The following is a 19,613-nucleotide window of genomic DNA, read 5'->3' as shown; positions in this document are numbered from 1 at the left end:
GGAAAGAGATAAATTATTTCACAAACAATTCTAGTTTCAGATTTACATTGAAGAAATCCAATATATGCAACTCTCACCACTTAATCTTGGAAAACTATGAGCCTGATTTTTCAGATGCTCCAATACATTCTGCTGAGATTTCAGTATTTACGTAAAAACACAGTAAACACTGACAAACACTCGATATTAGCAAGTCTAATTTAAGCAGCAATTACACAGAATACGAACAAAAAAGCCTGGGAAATTTTAAAGTATTAATCCTGCTTAGTATTGTAGATATAAACAGAATATCTCCAAGTTTCGATGGCACTCTGACTCCAAACCCACCTATAGTAACAACAACAAAAAAATCCTCACTTTGAGTTTACAGACTGTTCTTTATTCCCACTGTAGCTCTCTCAGTTCTACTTCAGAAACTTAAAAGGATACTCACGAAGAAAATAACGTTTTTAATATAGGCGCTGACTGATCATCCGGAAGACTTCCAGATTTAAAATGAGGGCTGAACTGGACCAAATGGTTGCGGAGTATACCAACAGCCTCTTGTGCCTTTGGGTCAAGACTAACTCTGTAAATATGAATGCACAACTTGTAGGAATGTACTTACAATGACAGGATTCTTTGTTTTGAGACTTGATAATAGTTATTGTATTAAGTAAGCCAGTCATTTGGCATTTTTAACAACATACCTGAACACTATGACACTTCCTGGTGTTAATTTTTCAAATTCTATTTCTTGAACAAATTCATTTGGCCCTTTTATGGCAGTTCCAGCTTGCTTTATAATTTTACTGTCTTTAATCTTAGAAAAGAGAACACATTTGCAACTGAAATTCAATGTCTTTTTCCAACATAAAATACAAAGTATTACATCATAATGTAGGTGAAGGAGGCTAATTACCTGGATATGCTCTCTGAGTTCCATTGTGAAATTAGGCAATCCATTTATAAAACGTTCATCCTTTTTATAAGGACTAGCAGTTCTCTCGATAGTCCTAGCCTCAAGTACTACTTCTTCTATTTTCCCTAAGAAAAGTTAAATCATGTTGCAGCTGTTAAGATACTTTAAGTGGAAAGGGAATTTTTGAAAACATACCAAAAGCTAAAACTAAAACCCCAAATATGCAAAATATGTCTTTGTTATATAGCTAAAGAACAACCAAATGTGACAAAACGTGGGGAAGTCTTTCAAATATCCTATAAACAATCATTACGTATTCATTAGCTGTATCATAATTGAAGCTTTGTTATTTCATGATAAATTAACCGTAAAACTAGTAAACAACTAGTTAATTACAGCCTGTCTTTTACTGAACTGTTAAAGTTTCCTTCTTTCAGAGGACTGCATTGCATTGGTTTTCAAACCACAGTTAGAGATGGTTTATCTTCAAAGTGTAACAAACTATTATTACTATGCAATTATTCTAATATTCTCTACCATTTCGGTAATCCACAAACTAAGGCACACAAGTCTTAACAGTCACTTTTGAATGTCTTGAGATATAACATGACTTTTTATGCGTATTTCAAAAGTCAGTTTGAAAAGCTTCTCTTCAGAAATATGTCAAGAAAACATGTAGAAGTCTCTATACTTTGCTACTATTAAAAATATAGTAAACACTTTGCATATTCAATTAATATTACGTATCATCTATATATTATTCTTATATTAACTTCTTATTAAGATGTATTTTGAAACTACAAAACTAGTCATATAAGAAAACTGAATAGCAATGACATTGACACATATGAGATTTTGGCCTTTTTCCCCAGTGTAACAATAAACAGTAACTCCCTCCAACTCTTACAATTAATCATCTTCTTGTTAACTAGTTCACAAACAGGACAGTAGAAAAAACCACACCTCCATGGGGGGCTTATAGCAGGAAGTACACTCAGCATGATGCTTTCCAAAGCTCTAAGCAAGGCAAGTTTGTTACTGTTTCTTTAACCATTTTTGGTGCATGCCTGTCTGCACATACACCAGCAGTGTTACATACTGAAAATCCTCACATCCATTTAACATGTTTGAATTTAAAAAGGACACATTTAGAATAACTAGAATTTCTTGTACATCTGCTTTCTCTTGAAAATAAAGCTGATTACCTGGGATACACATTTCAGGTACTTCTTTACTGTAGAAGGAAGTTACAGGATTCCTGAAGGCAGTTCGACTCACAGCCACAACAGACTGGTGAGTGTTTGGGCAATGTCTTGTCACTGCCACTATATCTTCATCAACTTGATCTACATACACCTAGAAAAGACACACCATTGCAACTGTGCTCACTCAGAACATAAATATGGAGAAATTGCGGTGTTACCCTCACTTCTTGCCTGATTAAAGCCTTTAGCACCCAGCTCCTGATGCAGCCTGTTCATGGCCAGTCTTCCTGCTAGAATTCCTGTTTGGAAATTAACTTCACCAGAAGACAGGTATGTTGCTGGATTCCACTTTGCATAAAATCTCTCCTCAGACACTACAGATATCTGTAAAGATTTAAGCAAATATTACGTACTCAGGAGGAAAAAAAAAAAAACACAAACCCACACCACCACTACATACCACAAGTTTCAACTATATAGTCAATTCAAATCCCATACGAAATTGGACAATCTGAAATAATGCCAGTTAATAAACTGCTTGGAATTTCAAATAAGCCATGTTAAAATATATGTCCTAGAACAAACACAAAGGTTACATTTTTTAAAAGCAATTTAGGAGTTAAGTTATAGACACACCTGGTGTGGTACCAGCTCATCATAGCCTTTGGTGCTTCCCGTAGCACAGCATGCCATGGAAACAATCATTGCACTAGGAAGAGCATCATACGCAGATCGGTGCTATGTTAAAAAAATAAATAGGTAATAAAGAGTAAAACAAAAGACATCATTCAACTCTCCCTATTCAGTATACAGAAGATAGACTCAGTTTAACAGAGGAGTTGCTAATCACATGACTTTCTCAATCACAATAGAATTATTTTAAACAAACAAAACTAAAAATGCACTAACAAAAGCAACTCAAGAGAAGCTCTCAAAAACAAGCACTCCAATTCCCACCACCCTCTCTCATTCCCTCCTGTGAAACACGAGCTTAAGAGAACAGAACCTCTTATGGTAGGTAGAATGAAAGAATCAAAATAGCTCATTAAGTAGTTTCATATATTTTTATCCTTGAAAGACAGTCTTGAATGTCACAGGAAATTGTTATAAAATTTTCTTCTCTGCATGAAAATTTGAAGATCTGAAACACATTTTTCCTAAATATCACTCAGGAAAAACATCCAGACTGCACCAAGCCCACCCATGGATCAAAAACATCAATTCAGAAAATGTTAAATGTCAGCTTTCGGTTTCGGTTTTAAGTGCTTACCTGAATTGGACATTCATTATCATGTGTAATATCCATAAAGAGAGCATGAGCAATAGCTGGCATCAAAGGCCTCAAACGTGGCTGAACAAAAGAGCCAACAGGTTCACCTCCAAAACGATAAACTAACCTTCCCTCTTCATGGCTATTATAAGCAGTCATTGCCTCTAAAGAACAAAAGAAGTAAGTGTTTGCATAAGAGCAGCTACCATAGAGTAGAGCAAGCACAAAAATGTTAATGCAGCATTTTACAGTCATTTTGATGTGTTCAATCATTAAAAAAAATAAAAGAAATCACATGTAACTATATTCTCCAATGTGGATACACAGCCTTGGAGTACGCCATTTACTAGAACAAATTAAGGTAGAGAAAGCTAATGGAAAAAAAAGGGAGAGAAAAGAGATCTGGAAGCATTACTCATAGGCTTTAAGAAACTCATGCAACAAAACTCAGACATGATGCAGCACTTGCATAGCAGAATTATGCTACAACTTCTTTTTCTATTGCTAGAATAAGAATGAAATATTTAACCTTTTGTAGAATAATGCAGAATGTCTTCTTTATTTTACAGCTAGTACTGTATTTTTTTGCTGAATATCAAAAAAGTCACAAGGCAAAACCTGTACACCTGATTACATGGAGCATGAAATTAAAAGTGCATAATCCAGAAAAAAAACTTTTCCTTGGAAAAGGCACGTCATCTATAATCTCTCGTTGGAAAGAGACCACACACACAGCAAGCCTACCTCTTATTAAGGAGGTAATGCCCAGCCTATTCACAAAGATATTGTCCAGCTCCTCATTTCCTGTGAACAGTTCAGCCACTACATACAAATCGGCTCGCAATTTTCTAGCTGTGTCCAGCATGTACTGCAAAAAGCACAGCCAAAAAAGCCACAGAAAGGGGAAAGGTAGATACAAAAAACGACAAGTTTCAAAGCTAGGCAGGGATTGGACAATAGGAAAATGCCATGCAGCAAAGATAAATAGAAAGCCAGAATTAAGGAACAAAAAAAGTTGTTACACAGAAGAGGACACACAAACATAAGCAAAATCAGGAGAAGTTAAACGGAACATGAAGAAGAAAGGTAATTGCATAAGCCAAGAACACATATATGTAAGAAAAACAACAAAAAAAAGCATACCAATGTTAGTTTCACATTAAAAACTCCAAACCATACACAACAATCCTACATAATTTTCAACTGCTTATTGTACCTCTAATCAGGCTGGTAATTCCCAGGCGGTTGACAAAAACATTGTCAATGTACTCACTGCCCGTGAAGAGTTCAGCTATCACATAAAGATTAGGTCTGACTGATCTGGCTGTTGCTAGCATCTCCTATAGATCATAACACATTTTTAATGCAAGACATCCATCGTCAGCTATGTATGCGCAATCATTTACATGAATGTTAACCAAACATAAATGAGTCATTCATATATGCAGTTCATTAATACTAAGAACAGGTAAGATTCATAAAACCGTGTTACTATTTTTACAGAAATAATTTATGGATTAAATAATTGTAGGAAATTCTCTGAAGACTAAAATAATTACAACTTTGTTTTTAAACAGAATCTTAACTCAAAATGCAAGAACAAAGCCTGAATAAAAGAGAGATACCTGCAAAGGTAGGAAGTGAGGAAAACTTAAATTGAAGTCTTCAGAGTTACCATTCCAAAAACCGTAACAATAAATGAAAGAAAAGCAGAAGTTCTGAAATGGCAGCATTTAAGAGTCACTTATAACTTTAGTGTGGGTAAATCAGCTTGTTTTAGAGACCTCTTCATTGATTTAAGGAAGCTCTGTAAACAAGCTAAAACTAAGCACTAACAAGTGGCACTACTCCAACCTATTTAAAATTAATTTACCATTTAAGTACAATTTCTGGATGTAGTCAGCTCCATGGGAAACAATAAGCATTAATCTTAGCAATAAGCCTGCCCAACTACACTTTTTGCAGGTGTTCTTTACCAACTTTAAAATTCTGGGAAGTGAAGCTGGTGAAGGGTCTCAAGACCAAGTCTTATGAAAAGCAGATGAGGGAACTGGGGTTGTTTAGCCCAGAAAAAAAGAAGGCTGAGGGGAGAACTTATTCTCTACAACTACCTGAAAGGAGGCTGTAGTGAGGTGAGGGTTGGTCTCTTCTCCCAAGTAACAAGTGATAGGACAAGAGGAAATGGCCTCAAGTTATGCCCAAGGAGGTTTAGATTGGATATTAGAAAAAATTACTTCACTGAAGGGGTTGTCAAGCATTGGAACAGGCTGCCTGGGAAAGTAGGGGGTTCACCACCACTGGAGGTACTTAAAAAACATAGGAGATGTGGTGCTTAGAGACAGTTTAGCAGTGGACCTGGCAGTGCTAGGTTAGTGGCTGGACTCAATCTTAAAGGTCTTTTCCAACCAAAATGATTCCATGGCTTTATGATTCTAAACCACTTCCTGTTTAATACAGCAATAACAAAATATGCAGCAAAGGCAAAATACATTTGGCAAAGAAATATCAAGGCTTTCAACTAAGTCTTGGCAATGACCCAAGCTAAAATGGACACACTGGATACCAGCAGTCCCTGTGCCAAGTCCACCATATTTCAGCTAAAGTAAAGAACTAAAGGATAAAATAGCTACACCACTCTACTAACTGATTCAAGCAGCTGAAACCATATCTAAACATCACCAGTCAAGAAATTTTGCTTATCCCATGAGGAAATTCATTCAAACCTGAACTCTGCCATGTAGACCCTGCAGACCGTGTAACTAGAGTGCAGGATTTATTTCACAGACAGAAGCTGCTTTATAATAAACATTATTTCTAATAAACATTGCTTTTTGCGTACCTCAGCTACATGAATAGGCGTTGAGTGACAGTTGTCAAGACGAACACCATGGAAATATGTGGCAGTGATTTCAGTGTATTTTTTCATATGTGCCCAGAGGTATGGGCAGTCTTCAGGTTTATTACCGTAACGTAGTTTCACACTGTCTCCCCAACAAATGAGCTCCCTTCTCAAGTAAACATTTGAACCTGTAAGGAAAATAAATTCACTGTAATATATGTATACACACACAGAGTATACAATGTGAATGAAAATGAAAATGTAGTATTTCATTTTCTACTGCTGAAGGGTATGAGAATACCAATAAGTAAAAATTCTAACAACAGATATATCAACTCAAAAACTATATACCCTACACTGAAGTATAGTTTCAGTCTACTCCAACAATATTTAACTTCTGTAGTAATATTCTTCAGAATAAAATTCTTCAGTTTGAAAACAAGTTCCTTTTATTTCTCCCAAGTAGTATAGAAACTGTACTTAAAAAAAAAGAAAAAAGCAGCAAACAAATTAGGAAACTCAATAGTTCAGTTATTTATACTGTCCAAATTCAAAAAAGGCATCTCATTGGGTTACCACAAATAAACTGCTAAAGCCACAGTTTTATCTTCCGTTAACAGCAGACTATGATGACCTAAGGCAAATTTTCAAAGTTCTTTGGCAGATAAGTCACATAAATGGACCCAACTGCTAGATAATTTTGTGTGTATGAAAATATTTATCCTCTGTCTAGTCTCAAACACTGTTTTACCTTTTTTTAATGCAATCAATAAAAAAAAAAAAAACACACCAAAACACACAACTTTGAATTTGAGTTCATCTGTAATATTCTTACTGCATAGAATATACTGAGATTTAAATGTGACAGACTTAAATAATCAGTCATATCTAAAGAAGTGAATTCTGTCCTATATGTCATAATATCATTTAAAAAAAACCCAAAACAACAAAAACACCCAAACCACCAAAACTCCCACGATATGCAACATGTAACAACTGTGGAATTGTCAACAAACAGACCTCACATAAGAGAAATACAATTACCTTTGAGCCATTAGTCTACTGCAGGTCTGTTCATATTAACCTTATCTAAATCCGACCAAAGCACAAACAGGGTTGGCACCGCTCAGGATGGGTAACACAAAGCTACTCCAGTGCTTTCTCCTACTAGACCAGTTATACTGATGTACCACACCACAGTTACTTTCATGGTTGAACCTTGAATTAGATCAGGAAACTTGTTCAACTGAAGAAGTAATCCTGCTTTAGCAAAGGGATTATTTTTCAGCCAGACTAATTTCCTACAGCTCACATTATGGACACCAAAGTGATTGGGCCTAAGACGGAAAATAAGAGTATGCAGCTAGTAAATAAAGAACGGGGATTTTACGTCACCACTACTTCCAAAAACATTCACTTAAGCATCATCTACTTGTTATTTTCCATAATGGAAACAGAGCTAAATAAACAGAAAAACTGGCTTTGTTTGGATGCACACCATAATTATTTTAAAGGGCCATTTATAGAACCAGTTGCATTTGTTTTGCATTTACTTATGTGCCCTTATGTATATTTTTCCACATTGTGTTCCCAGTTGAAATCATGTAAGGCATGTGTATAAGACACAAAACAAAGCACTCAGAAAGCTGTAAGACAAATTAAGAGAGAAAATTCAGTAACAGAAGTTAGGTATGCTAACTGAAGCCAGTGGTTGCAGGAAAAAAATACAAGTCTGCCCAGAAGAAAGGGCAGTTAACTGAAAGGCAACCGAACAAAATTACTCTTGAAACATGAGTTATCTTCATCCTTTGCAAAGAAGAAACCAAAAAAGTAAATAAAATGCAGGGAAAGGGCTGTAATTATTTCACAGAAATTAGGTGTTTGCTAACTCCAGATCACACTGGACTATCAATCAGATTAGCTTCTAAAGCAGACTCAACAAACTCTTAGATAGACCTTTTTAATTAGAACTAAACTGGCCTTTGTTTGATTCAGTTTACAAACTGAATGTCTACTCTGAAAACAAGAGTTGTGAACCTTGCTTTTATTGGACATCAATGGTGTCCACAAAGGAGTTAGAATATTTTAGTTTCTGGTGATTTCATACCCTACCTTACCTTTATCTGCATACTTTTCTTGGAATAACTGTGTCATCTCTCAACTGCCTGACTGACACTCATCAGACCTTTCAAGGATCCAGTTTTCACTCACTAATGCAGTGAAATACAATCCACTTTTTTATTGCACTGGTTTTCTGCCACACTGTCATTGTCTTATGGACATGCCAACAAGCAGGGTGTGGAGGCAAAGTACAAAGAAAGCAACAAAGACAATGACAAAAGTGAGGAGGCAGGATGTCCCCATTTCAGCGGCAGAAAACTGCTAACTTCTCTCTCAAAACTGTACCTCAAATCTCAGTTCTTACAGTTGATCCGTATGATGAATGGGAAATAAAAGTGCTGTAAATTGAGTATCTGCTATCCTGCAGCTTCAAAGAAATAAATCTGGAAAAAAAGATTTTATTTAATCTTTTTGGCTTTGACTACAACTTCAAAAGTTTTATAAGATGACTCAAAGTTCTTCTACAAACCTGGTTCTGCAAAGTTTCTAAGAGGATCGTCTCCCATAACCCAGCCATTATGAGCCATGAAATAACAAGATTTGTCTGTCTGATGGATCATAGTTTCTTCTTCCTCCAAAGTCATTTCTTTGAACGGATAAGTAAAATACCTACGGAAGAGGCAGGCAGTTAAAAAAAAAAGAATCGAAAAAATGATAGAGCAATGGAAGCTGAAATTCATTGTTTTTAAAATATCTGCTCTGAACTAGCTTGTAGATAAAGCAGATTTAAAAAAAAAAAAAGCAGCTGCTAGACTATAAATGATGGGGAGTTTTCTATGTTGCATGTCTTAAAGGTGTTGCCACTATCTTGGTGTCAAGCTGGTAATGTAAGACGAAAGCCCTAGCTCTGCAGACACATGCATGGCATCAAGTACAAACCTGAGAGGTGTAAGCTTTCCTAGTTCCACCTCTATTTCACCTACAAGAACAATTTGCACTACGCAAGGCTGTGATGTGCTCTGAGTATTGTTTCATGCTGTCTGGTCACATTTGTTTATTAGACATTTAAAGCTGTTTCATGTAACAACAACAACAAAAAAAGACAATCAATTCATTAAGTAGCATTTGTTTGTGGGAAAGAAAACATACACTTGTATGTATAAATGCAGACTTTTATTGAACTTTGAACTCACTTTCCCTGGATAGATTATAATAGTTTCCAAACAACAACAAAAAATAATACCTGGTAACTAAAGGATGTTTTCTAGTGATAGGACCCAGTTTAGGACCATTACAAGCCAGTCGTTCATAAACCACAGTCCCCACAAGACAATTGACAGCCTGGAAGTAATTAAATTATGTGTTATTGAAATGCCTGCATTTATTTGCAATTTAAAACAACTCAGCATTAAACCACAGTAATTATAAGACCTGCTCTTGATGGTGATTCGTTTGTTTGTATTGTTCAGCATTCAGTTCCTCAATCCTCTTGCGAAACCAGTTACAACATTCTTCTATTGCAGCTGGTCCATTGCTTATCAGGGGACATTAAAAGCAGAGACAATTAGAATAATTTCTTTTTAAAACATGTAGCATTCATAACTAAAAGGAATGAAAATTAAGTTTTTCCCATTACTGAAAACAATTTCATTTATTTGGTTTTGCAAATTTAAATTCACTTGTGACTTTAGCTTTAACCAATAATACAATACCTGTGTGGTATAAATGTTGCTAATGCTATATTCATATCTACAGTACATCCAAGTCGTCTATAATCAGGATCCTGAACTACTTGAAGATGTTGATTTTGATCAGATTTAGTGCTCATTTTGCCTAAGAACAAGACAGAAAAGAGTATTCATAAAGTAAACCCAGGAATTATACTTAAGACATACAACTTAAAGCCTTAAGCAAGATATGTGTAAAGGCATTCTTGTATGTTTAAATCAGCACAGTAGATCTCTCACATAGAAAAGGAAGGATTATTTTGTTTTCCAACTCACTGTTAAGTTTTACCTGTAAATTTCTTGAACTATAAATATATAATATATGTACTTCAGCAACACACTCTTCCTTTACCTTGAGTCAGAAGGGTTTTGAATTGCTGCACAGCTTTGTTAACATCCACTTGGAAAAATTCCCATAGCTTAATTTTTGGATATATATCTTCTGAAATTATTTTACGAAGACACTGTAATAATAGAAATTGTGTTACAGTATTTTTAAGAAAAGCTAAGTGCTCATATGAATTGTTCAGAAAAAAAATACTGTGGACTAAAGAGTTCTTTCACTAAATTTATCGGCAAAGTATACACCATTTTTTGTGCATTTCCACAACTTTTGAGATACTGAAGTTTTATTCGGCTATTTACAGTGTTTATTAGCTTACACTTACATTCAGGTGATGATCATTTTCAATCAAGGGAGGGACCCCCTTAGCAATACATTTTCCATCAGCCACCATACAGGTCAAATGCCAGAGAGCTCTATCCAAGATCCAAGCTGGCTTCAGGTGAGGAGAATTTACAAGGTTATAGCCACATTCTGGATGCAGCCTGAGCCATTCACTGTTAGTAGCTTGTTCAAGAAAGGGAGAAAAAAAACAAAAAGAAAAGTAAGTACACAAGCTGAACACTTTGTTGTTTTGTGCAAAAGTCTTAACAACACAACATTACAGTATGATGGCATGTACAGTTAATTCCCATTTCAACTAAGTTTTTCCATGCCAATAGAAAACATCTTATGCAGAGGTGTGCATTACTGATAGCTGTTTATTTTGCAACAAATAGTTACTGAGACTGCAGAGAAACTTCGTTAGTTACATAAAAACATGCAATAGCACCACTAATTCTAAAACACTGCAAAAAACCAAAACAAAAATCACACTTTCATTACAGGAAATGCATCAAATAATGGACAGGAAATACTCTGTGTGTTGAAGGCCAAACATACACGCCAAACAAAGCTTTAAGATGGCCCACGTTCTTTATTTTTTGATACTCTTAAACCTACCAGATGATATATATACAGAGCCAGAAAGAACCAGTGTGCACACACACACTGCCCAACAAATAATTAACGGAAAATGCAGTTAAATGGGCTTTTAAGAAAGGATTAGCTGTGACACTGTTGTGTACACAGGAAGAAGCAGAGTGGCAGGAAGCAATGCCACCAACTCTTACAGAGGAAGATGAGTGCGCTGTCTGGGGCATGCAAATGGAACACGAGCACAGATCAAACACTGCACTCCCCAGTGTCTATTTTCTAAACTTCTCCCATAGCATCAAGTTCCAGAAGGTATGCTGGACATGAAGAATTAACTCAGAGAAGGTAACGACCCTTCACTAGAAAACAAATGCAATATTCTAACATGGTGTGCATACAGCAGTATAAGTAAATACATCTATAGCAGCTGTATGAGTAACTACATCTATACAAGAGAGCATTTTGACTTTTAGAAATACGATAACGAAGAAAAAACCCTCAAGTTAATATCTTTCAAATTCTGGAACTCTTCTAAAAACCTTGTTTAACTGAAAATAGTTTTCACATACTCTTTCAAATGAAAAAAAAAGCATGAAATGCATAAGAATAAAAAAAAATATTTTTCTTGGGTTTTATAATTTTTAAAAAATCATTTCTGACAGAATATGCCTTATTAGTACACTGTTTTAGAAAAGCAGCAAAACCCACTAGTAATATTTCACACAAAGGAACAAATTATTATATTGGAAACATGAAGAAAGAAGCATTAATCTGTCCGAAACTACAGCAGAAAAATTAACAACTAAAGCCAAGTTTTCTTAGTTCACAGAAGTTCAAACAAAAATGTCAAAGGGAAAGAAAAGAGTGTACTCTCTCAGTTTACAGTACAAATAGCTTTTCCGAACATCCTCTTAACATTACATCTCAAGACCATTATGAACACGGCAAAATTCCATGCTTATAATGTCAAACTACTTGTGGCAATTAAGATCTTCATGGTGTAAATGTCACCTACATCTAAACCCACCATAGTTACTTTAAAGTTACACGGAGCAATAATAAGCTCAGACTGTTAAAGGCTGTTTTATGCCACATAGATCTTCACATATAGTTGTTTGGGTTTTTTTAATACATACACTACCTCTGAAAAAAACGTTTTGTTTTTTTTTTCCAAAAAGCAAAACTAGCTTACTCTATTCATCTAGCAGGAACCATGAATTGCTATAAAGGTCTTCCATGAATGAAGATAGCTAATTATAAGAAAACAATATATCATTTAAATCTAAGGTGTCAGCATTAACACACACAAAAAAGTCAACAAGTCTTCCACCAATTCTGGTATGGAACAGAAGGATGTTTTCTGATCAGAAGGCAAGCTCCAACAGTTTACAACATAACATGGAAAAAAACCTATCTGGAGAAAAAATTTACCCAAAACATCCCTTGTGATCATATTAGTTACAGCTAGGGAGAAAATACACATAAGTATAAAAATGTGGGGATATTAAGATTGGGAATTACAGAAAACTATTGCTAAAATTCATTACACTTATTTAACAATTTCAGTTTTTCAAAGGACTGATTCATCACTATGTAAATTAAACACAAACTTAGTATTTAGTAGTGATGTTCACTGCCCAAGACTACTTTTTCTTTCCCCGCCCCCTTTATAAAGCTGAGAAAAGGTGCTGTTTGACATGATTAGTCAAGTGCTTGGAAGTAGTAAATTGCAATTAGACAATAGTAGCCTCTTCTGAAAGATAAAGACGACATAATTTATTTCAGTTTATTTTTATTACTGAGCTACTGAAAGTTCAGAAAAGGATGAAGTAACTCTCCTTTTTCTGTCTCCTGGTGAAAAGTTCATGCCAGCCAGAGAATATAGCATTTCTTACTTGAGGGTAGTTGAACACGGTGAAGGAAACGACAGCCGAAAAAGGGCACATCTACCAAGTTACCAGCCAGGGTTTACAAGTTTATCTGTGATACTCCTGCTAATATGCCAAAGGTGCATCTATATTTAACATTAGCGTATGCATCTACTTTTAAAGTCGGGCCATAAATGCCGGCTTTCATCAGAGTCTAACAAACACTAACATCAAAAACCGATTCCCACTATTCTCTACTGCACAAGCAGTCCGCTCTCCATTCCACCGTAGAAGCCAAACACCTTTGTTTAAGCGCTTACTAGCGAGCTGTCTGACTTTGCAACAGGAACTGCGGGGGTATATTGTCATTTTTAGACAATAGTCTTGGCTAGAAAGTAGAAACTACAGACTGATAGAACTACTGTAAGCTGAGGGGTCATGAGCTATTAGAACTATCAGCATTAGAGGATTTACTGTGAGACAACTTAAGCTTCTAATGCAGACCTGCTGCAGAATTAATAACATTGTGCAAGTATTCATAATCTGCTCCAAATAACTTGACTGCACATTTTGTGTCTTTTATATTCAAATAGGCATAAGAAACATGTTTTACAATTACTTCATTCCTGCACATTAGGATGGTTTAATTTGACTAGTGGAAGTTACTGTTAAAATACCCTCAAAAAGGCTAAATTTCCATCTAATCAAGATCCAGACAAGAAGAATCCTAGAACTATTTCAAAAGTCCCCCTGAAAGATCCACAAGCCTATACAATATTATTGCTAACTCAGAGATTTAACAATGTATCTTTCTGCTTAACCTAAATTTGGCACTTAAAGTTTGGAGGCAGCTGTAAATCAAAAGCTTTTGGTTATAAACAACACGGGGGGCGGGGAGAGGGGGAGGGAGCAGAGATGAGTTTAAAAGTTTGAAAGCAGGAAACTAAATCACCAGATATACTTTGTTTAATTATGTAAATCAGGACCATGGTCATCCAAGAATTTCTATCTTGTTAGAAGATATTTCTCAACATCCATTCACCAGAGTATGAATGTTTAATTACCTATCCCAACAAGATTACTTGAAACTCTGAATGTAATCTGAAAAATTCCTTCCACAAAATGTAGCCAAATAACATTTTGGAGTCTAATAATTAGACATAGGTACTTTTTTCCATAAAACCAGTTTCCTTGGTAGCATGCAACAGCAAAAAGATGACAGGATCTTAAGCACACATAAGAGAAACTGGATTTCCAGTTCATCAAGTGCAATAAATTTTTTATCCAAAATTGGGAGAATGTTTAGAAGCCTAATTTGCTCAGACACATAGCCAGTAACTATACTTAGTAACTTTTCAGCAAACAGGCAGGGCAAACAAGAGGGCTCGCAGTGCACTGCAGGCTGATTGGGCAGGAATGTTTGGCAGCAGTAAACACCAAGGGAGGAGAGCAAACAAACCTTGGAATTCACAGATATCTATGTTTAGGGTTTTGCTAATTATTGTGACATTAGGATTATAGAAAGAGATTAAAACTGCATTATAAATGTAATCAAAGTCAACTCATTATCCAAAAAATCAAAAAAATTACCAATTAAGTACTATAATTTAAATTTCATCAGATCATACTGAAGAAAACCCACTGTCGCTCAAGCAATTAAGTAAAGCCTTCAACTCATTAGCATGTCTATACTTAAAAGAACACCCCTGCAAACACAAAGCTACTTTTTTTCCTTTCCCCACAGACTGAGCTGTAACATTTCCTCCCCTGCTTAACCCTTGCCTCTTGTCCCTGCTCTGCATGTTAAGACACCAATTAGAGCAGTTACTTTTAAGCAGCTACAAGCAGAGCACCCTGTTTAACAAGAAAGTACTTGGTTTATGTTCAGCAAATAATTCATATGGCAGATTCCATTCACTTATATGGGAGCCACACAGTGCAGATCATAAAAGTAAGTATATTATAAAAAACAGACACAGTTCATTCTTTTTAAGAAGGGCCCTGTTCACTCTTTCAGTAACAATATTAAACTCTCGTACATCTGTTACAGAGAACTTCAGTTATAATTGTAACGAGTTGTCCTGGATTTGACAGATTCAAACACAAGAGGCAACTAAGTTGATTAAAACAGCTACCAAAGAAACAGGTTCAAGGCAGGGGAAATTAAGGGAAATAATGAAATATAACTATAGAACCAATTTGGTTATTAACACTCACAAAAACACCATACCAGTATGATTGTAGACTACATCTGTGACACAAAGCATATTCCATTCATTCTTCATTTTTTCCACAAGAGCTCCTATGTCGCTCCAAGTGCACTTTTTATTATGGCTTGAAAATTCAGGATTTACTTCTAACTGATCAGCCAGTGAATAACATGATCTAGACAGTCCAAGCTTCTGCAGTGGTGTAAAATGAATCATGTTGTAACCTATGTAATAAGAAGCCATTCATTTAATAAGAAAACCAAATTTCAGTCAAAGTTCAAGCAGCATAGTAAGCTAGTTACAACAAGTCCATAAAGCTGGTGTTTGAAATAACCAGTGTAAATTAATCTGAATCTTTCCCTTGAAACTCAACCTAAGACAAGCTTTAAAAATCACCTTGTCAGTTCTACCAACTCCTAGTAAAAGAGAAGCTTTCCCAAATTAGGAAATCCCTGAGTTTTTGCACGTCTGCAACTACTTTAATTATTTCATTGACTTAATTCATTAACTAAATTTAATCTAGGAGAAAATATTTAGTCTACAAACTAAAGATCAAATGAGGTGTTTACACTAAAGCTCTTCAGCGTAACTTTGGGCTTTGATCACAAGAACAAAACGTATATCCTTTAATATGTGTATTACCTGTTTCTTTTGCAACTTTAAGCCTATCTTCCCATTCATGAAATGGTCCCAGACACTTAGCGAGGAACGTCTGGAGTGTAATACAATCCAAAGGTAACACATGATTATCGGCTCCAACACGCAAAATAGGATCCACAACGATGTAACCTCCACCACTTTTTTCATTTCTAGGAAAAATTAATTTTCATTGGTATAGTGAACACGCATTGCACCATCCAGTTTCAGAAAGAATTCAACAAGCATAGCTGTTTGAAAAACACAGTACCCCAGTACAGTGATTGGGGGGGAGGCAGGGAACAGGACTGCAGGTCACTTGAAGAAAACAGTACACTGATGTTCACCTCTTAGGGATCTTCTTTCTACTGAACTTCCAGGAATATAATTGGGATATAGAGCTTTAAACTGTCTGCAAAAGTGACATACCTTTGTTATTTTCTGAGACAGTACTGGTTCCTTCTTTTAGGATATGGACATAAAAAAAAAAGCAAGCATGACTGCCCATTTATACAAAGGCCTCCACTCGGGAGTACGGTTGGGAAGACATAGAAGCTAAATGCCCTTTTAAGCCTGAGGAAATCTAACCAACCGACTTCCAGAAACTCAGAATACCAGACTACAACCATTACAAACACTTGCACTCTTTTCTGCACTTGTTCTGTTGAAACAAAGCAAGAAGTAAAGAATGTGAAGTAAGGAATGCCAGAACCTCTGAGCTAAAGAGATAGAAAACAACCTTCAAAGTCAATGAAGAAAGTACAAATGAAGACACTAAGAATGCCAATGACTTTGTAAAAATGGCTTGCCTTTCCAACATTCACAGAAAATGAATCAACTTTGTTCTGTATATTCTCGAGGATATCTTTGCATCAGAAAGTATTAAGCAACCACCACAGATACTGACTTTCATCAGATACAGCCCATGGTTGCAATTTGAAAAATGCTTGGAAAATGTTCTTAAGAGCGATTTCTTCAAGTTAAAAAGCAGAATAAGGGAGCAGACTGCACTAGGCTGTAAGTATAGAATTTCACTTACCCAAGACTGAAATAGTACTGGTATGACCCAGAAATTTGGAGATCCAGCTTGCAGTATTTGTCAGAGTCATCTTCTTTTCCTGTGGGATTGTGCCATGACAGTGCCCTGAACTTGTGACGATCAAAAACTTCTCCAGAAGCTGGATAATTTGTGTATACAGTAACGGGCTTGCCTTGAAGAGTTGGGCCCAGTCGGAACTGTAGTTCAAAACCTCAAGACAAAACAGAGAAAACCAATTTGTCAGGAGGACTATAAATTTCTATTCTGATTACAAATCATAATCTGACATTATGTTAAGAAGAAAGTGCACTAACATATCTGCCAAGAATTTTGGCAGAATGGCAAATTTCTACAGCATCATCCCTTCATACTTCCCTAACGTTCTTTGCACTTTACATATAGTCCTTTACTTATATGGCACTACTCATCTTTCCAATTTGTTACTCTTTGCTATATAAGAAGTCTTAAAAACAAAATACAGCAAAACATCATGATCATCAGACTACATACAACTTTATGTAGATTTAGGATTATGTAGTATTTAACTATTTAGGCTTACTAAGTCTATATATTAAGCTGACTCATTAAAACATCTGAAAAAAAAAATTAGGAATGCATTCCAAACTCTTTCATTCTCCATTGAGTGTTTACTAAACAATGATAAACTCCTTATGCTTTTAGCTGTAAAATTATATATACTTCTGTGTAATTTACCTAAACTTTCAGAGAGATCAAAACAAAGGGGTTTTTTCACATATGCTGGAGGTCACATACACATAGAAAGAGCAGTGTTTAGGTTTAAGATATCCATGACAATGAGAACTTAAGTTAAAATATTAGAACCTAAAACCATGCTGTAGTATGTACAGTTGGATATGAAAAATTCAATTTAGTCAACACATTTCAGAGTAGGTTTCCACCTGCATGTATGAGGGCCACCACCTTGTGTAAGGCTAATTGCAGCATTGTTTCAAGTGACTGAAACACATATAAGTGCTTGCACAATAACTTCTACTAAACTACATGCCAGTCACGTAGTTAACTGTAGTAGAACACCTACTAGCCCTAGCAGTCTACAAAATTGAGATTAAAAGAAACTGAGTATTTGTAAACAGAGAAAGTTATTAAAACACAGAAAATTAATTATAGTGTGTAAAAGAAAGTTTAATCTGAACATCAAGTTCCAGTATTTTGAGAAAAAGCCACTTTCATATTAAATGTAAGTCTCATCAAGCTTACACTTTCTCTTGTTAATGTAATCACCACTGCACCAAAAACTATGTAAAGAAATCGTTTTAGGATCTGAATGTCCGTCAGGTAGAATGAAGCTCATTTAATTGCAAAAAAAAAATAATCTTACATGCACACACAAAAAAAAATCCCTTGTGGAAGGTTAAGTACACTCCTTCCAGGACTGTCCTGACATGTCATGATTTTATTACAGGGACTACTAAAATTAGAGCACAGGCATATATACCACTGATATCTTATTTCCTGTAACAGTTATACTGACATCAGGAATGCTGTGCTCAAAATTAGCAATGCCCTCTCAGGGACTGCTACCAGCAGAGGCAGTTTGAATGTTTGATAGTCTTGCACAAAATTTACACAACTGGAAGGACAAGTTAAAAAGGGAGGTTAGGGCCAACGTTGTGCTTTTTTACTACTGACATTTTCTTAGACTGTCAGAAAATTTTGAAATCAATATAGTTGAAGAAAATTCTTATTCTCAAGAACCAAAATCTTGCTCCCATGCCACTTTGGTATTAGGTTCCTAGATCAATAACAAACCCCATAAAATTTCAAGAGTAAAAAAAACTGTTGCATCATTAAAAATGGTTTTTAAAGACAGCGGCTTAGGTTTTATAGTCTGAATTTGCTGAGCAGCATAATAGCGGACCTCTTAGTAGTGTGGTTTTTTGTTTGGCTTGGTTTTTTGACTTTTTTCTTTTTTTGCAAACAGACCTAAGAAGACTTTCCGAGAGAAACGATGTTACATTCTTAGAAGGAGGCAGCCAGAATATTAACACAGCACAGCTATAAAGGGATCTGACAGGCAAGATAAGATTTATGAGGAGCTAAAACTCCCATATTCTGAAACCTTACCTCAGACTTCACAAACTGTTAGTTTTACTGATATATTTCCAAACAACAATGTTAAAAACGGAGTACTACATAATGCACTGCAGATAAATACTACAGAGCGTGACCTGTGAGGGCTTTTTCGGGTCACTGAAGTACAGGCTATAAAAGCAGAGGTCCCATCCTGCTGGGCCTGTCTAAAAAATGCTTTGCATTTCATTCCCATGAAGCTTGATGGCTCCTAGCTGACCCGCTCGCCATTTCTCAAGGGTTTTACGAGTCAGACCAAACCACGACTGGAGCCCACAGAGCTTTGCAGGGGAAGCGAGCATGTCCGAAGCAGTTTCACATTAAAACTAGTGAAAAGGGGAAAGGAAAGAAAAACCCAGAACACCACAAAAAGCAAATGGCACCGCAGGCTGAGCTCCCCTTCCGTTGCCACCCGAAGAAGGCGGAGAGCTCCCGGCCGTGCCCCGCTCCCGGCCCGGCGGCTCCCCGCAAAGCAGGCGGCCGAGGA

The 19,613-nt window shown here is 36.0% G+C and overlaps 1 protein-coding gene across 1 annotated transcript in view; it reads right to left on the bottom strand.

Moving 5' to 3' along the window:
• AGL (amylo-alpha-1, 6-glucosidase, 4-alpha-glucanotransferase) overlaps positions 1–19,428 on the bottom strand; it is a 31,908-nt gene extending 12,480 nt beyond the window's left edge. Inside the window, exons 1-19 of the mRNA XM_009870642.1 lie at positions 19,347–19,428; positions 17,015–17,225; positions 15,982–16,148; positions 15,360–15,563; positions 10,672–10,853; positions 10,356–10,467; positions 9,989–10,109; positions 9,708–9,810; positions 9,520–9,617; positions 8,806–8,945; positions 6,216–6,403; positions 4,593–4,716; positions 3,377–3,540; positions 2,743–2,844; positions 2,338–2,490; positions 2,107–2,257; positions 902–1,026; positions 690–802; positions 434–568 (exon numbers count right to left, since the gene is read on the bottom strand). Coding sequence (XP_009868944.1) covers positions 434–568; positions 690–802; positions 902–1,026; positions 2,107–2,257; positions 2,338–2,490; positions 2,743–2,844; positions 3,377–3,540; positions 4,593–4,716; positions 6,216–6,403; positions 8,806–8,945; positions 9,520–9,617; positions 9,708–9,810; positions 9,989–10,109; positions 10,356–10,467; positions 10,672–10,853; positions 15,360–15,563; positions 15,982–16,148; positions 17,015–17,225; positions 19,347–19,428 — 2,675 coding nt within the window. The remainder of the gene's footprint in view (positions 1–433; positions 569–689; positions 803–901; positions 1,027–2,106; positions 2,258–2,337; positions 2,491–2,742; positions 2,845–3,376; positions 3,541–4,592; positions 4,717–6,215; positions 6,404–8,805; positions 8,946–9,519; positions 9,618–9,707; positions 9,811–9,988; positions 10,110–10,355; positions 10,468–10,671; positions 10,854–15,359; positions 15,564–15,981; positions 16,149–17,014; positions 17,226–19,346) is intronic.
• Between the last annotated feature and the right edge of the window lie 185 nt (positions 19,429–19,613).

Source organism: Apaloderma vittatum, unplaced genomic scaffold (assembly GCF_000703405.1).
Source record: "Apaloderma vittatum isolate BGI_N311 unplaced genomic scaffold, ASM70340v1 scaffold35455, whole genome shotgun sequence".
In the NCBI taxonomy this organism is placed as follows: Eukaryota; Metazoa; Chordata; class Aves; order Trogoniformes; family Trogonidae; genus Apaloderma; species Apaloderma vittatum.
The sequence above is the reverse complement of the archived record's forward strand: the minus strand, read 5'-3'. Positions and strand labels throughout refer to the sequence as shown.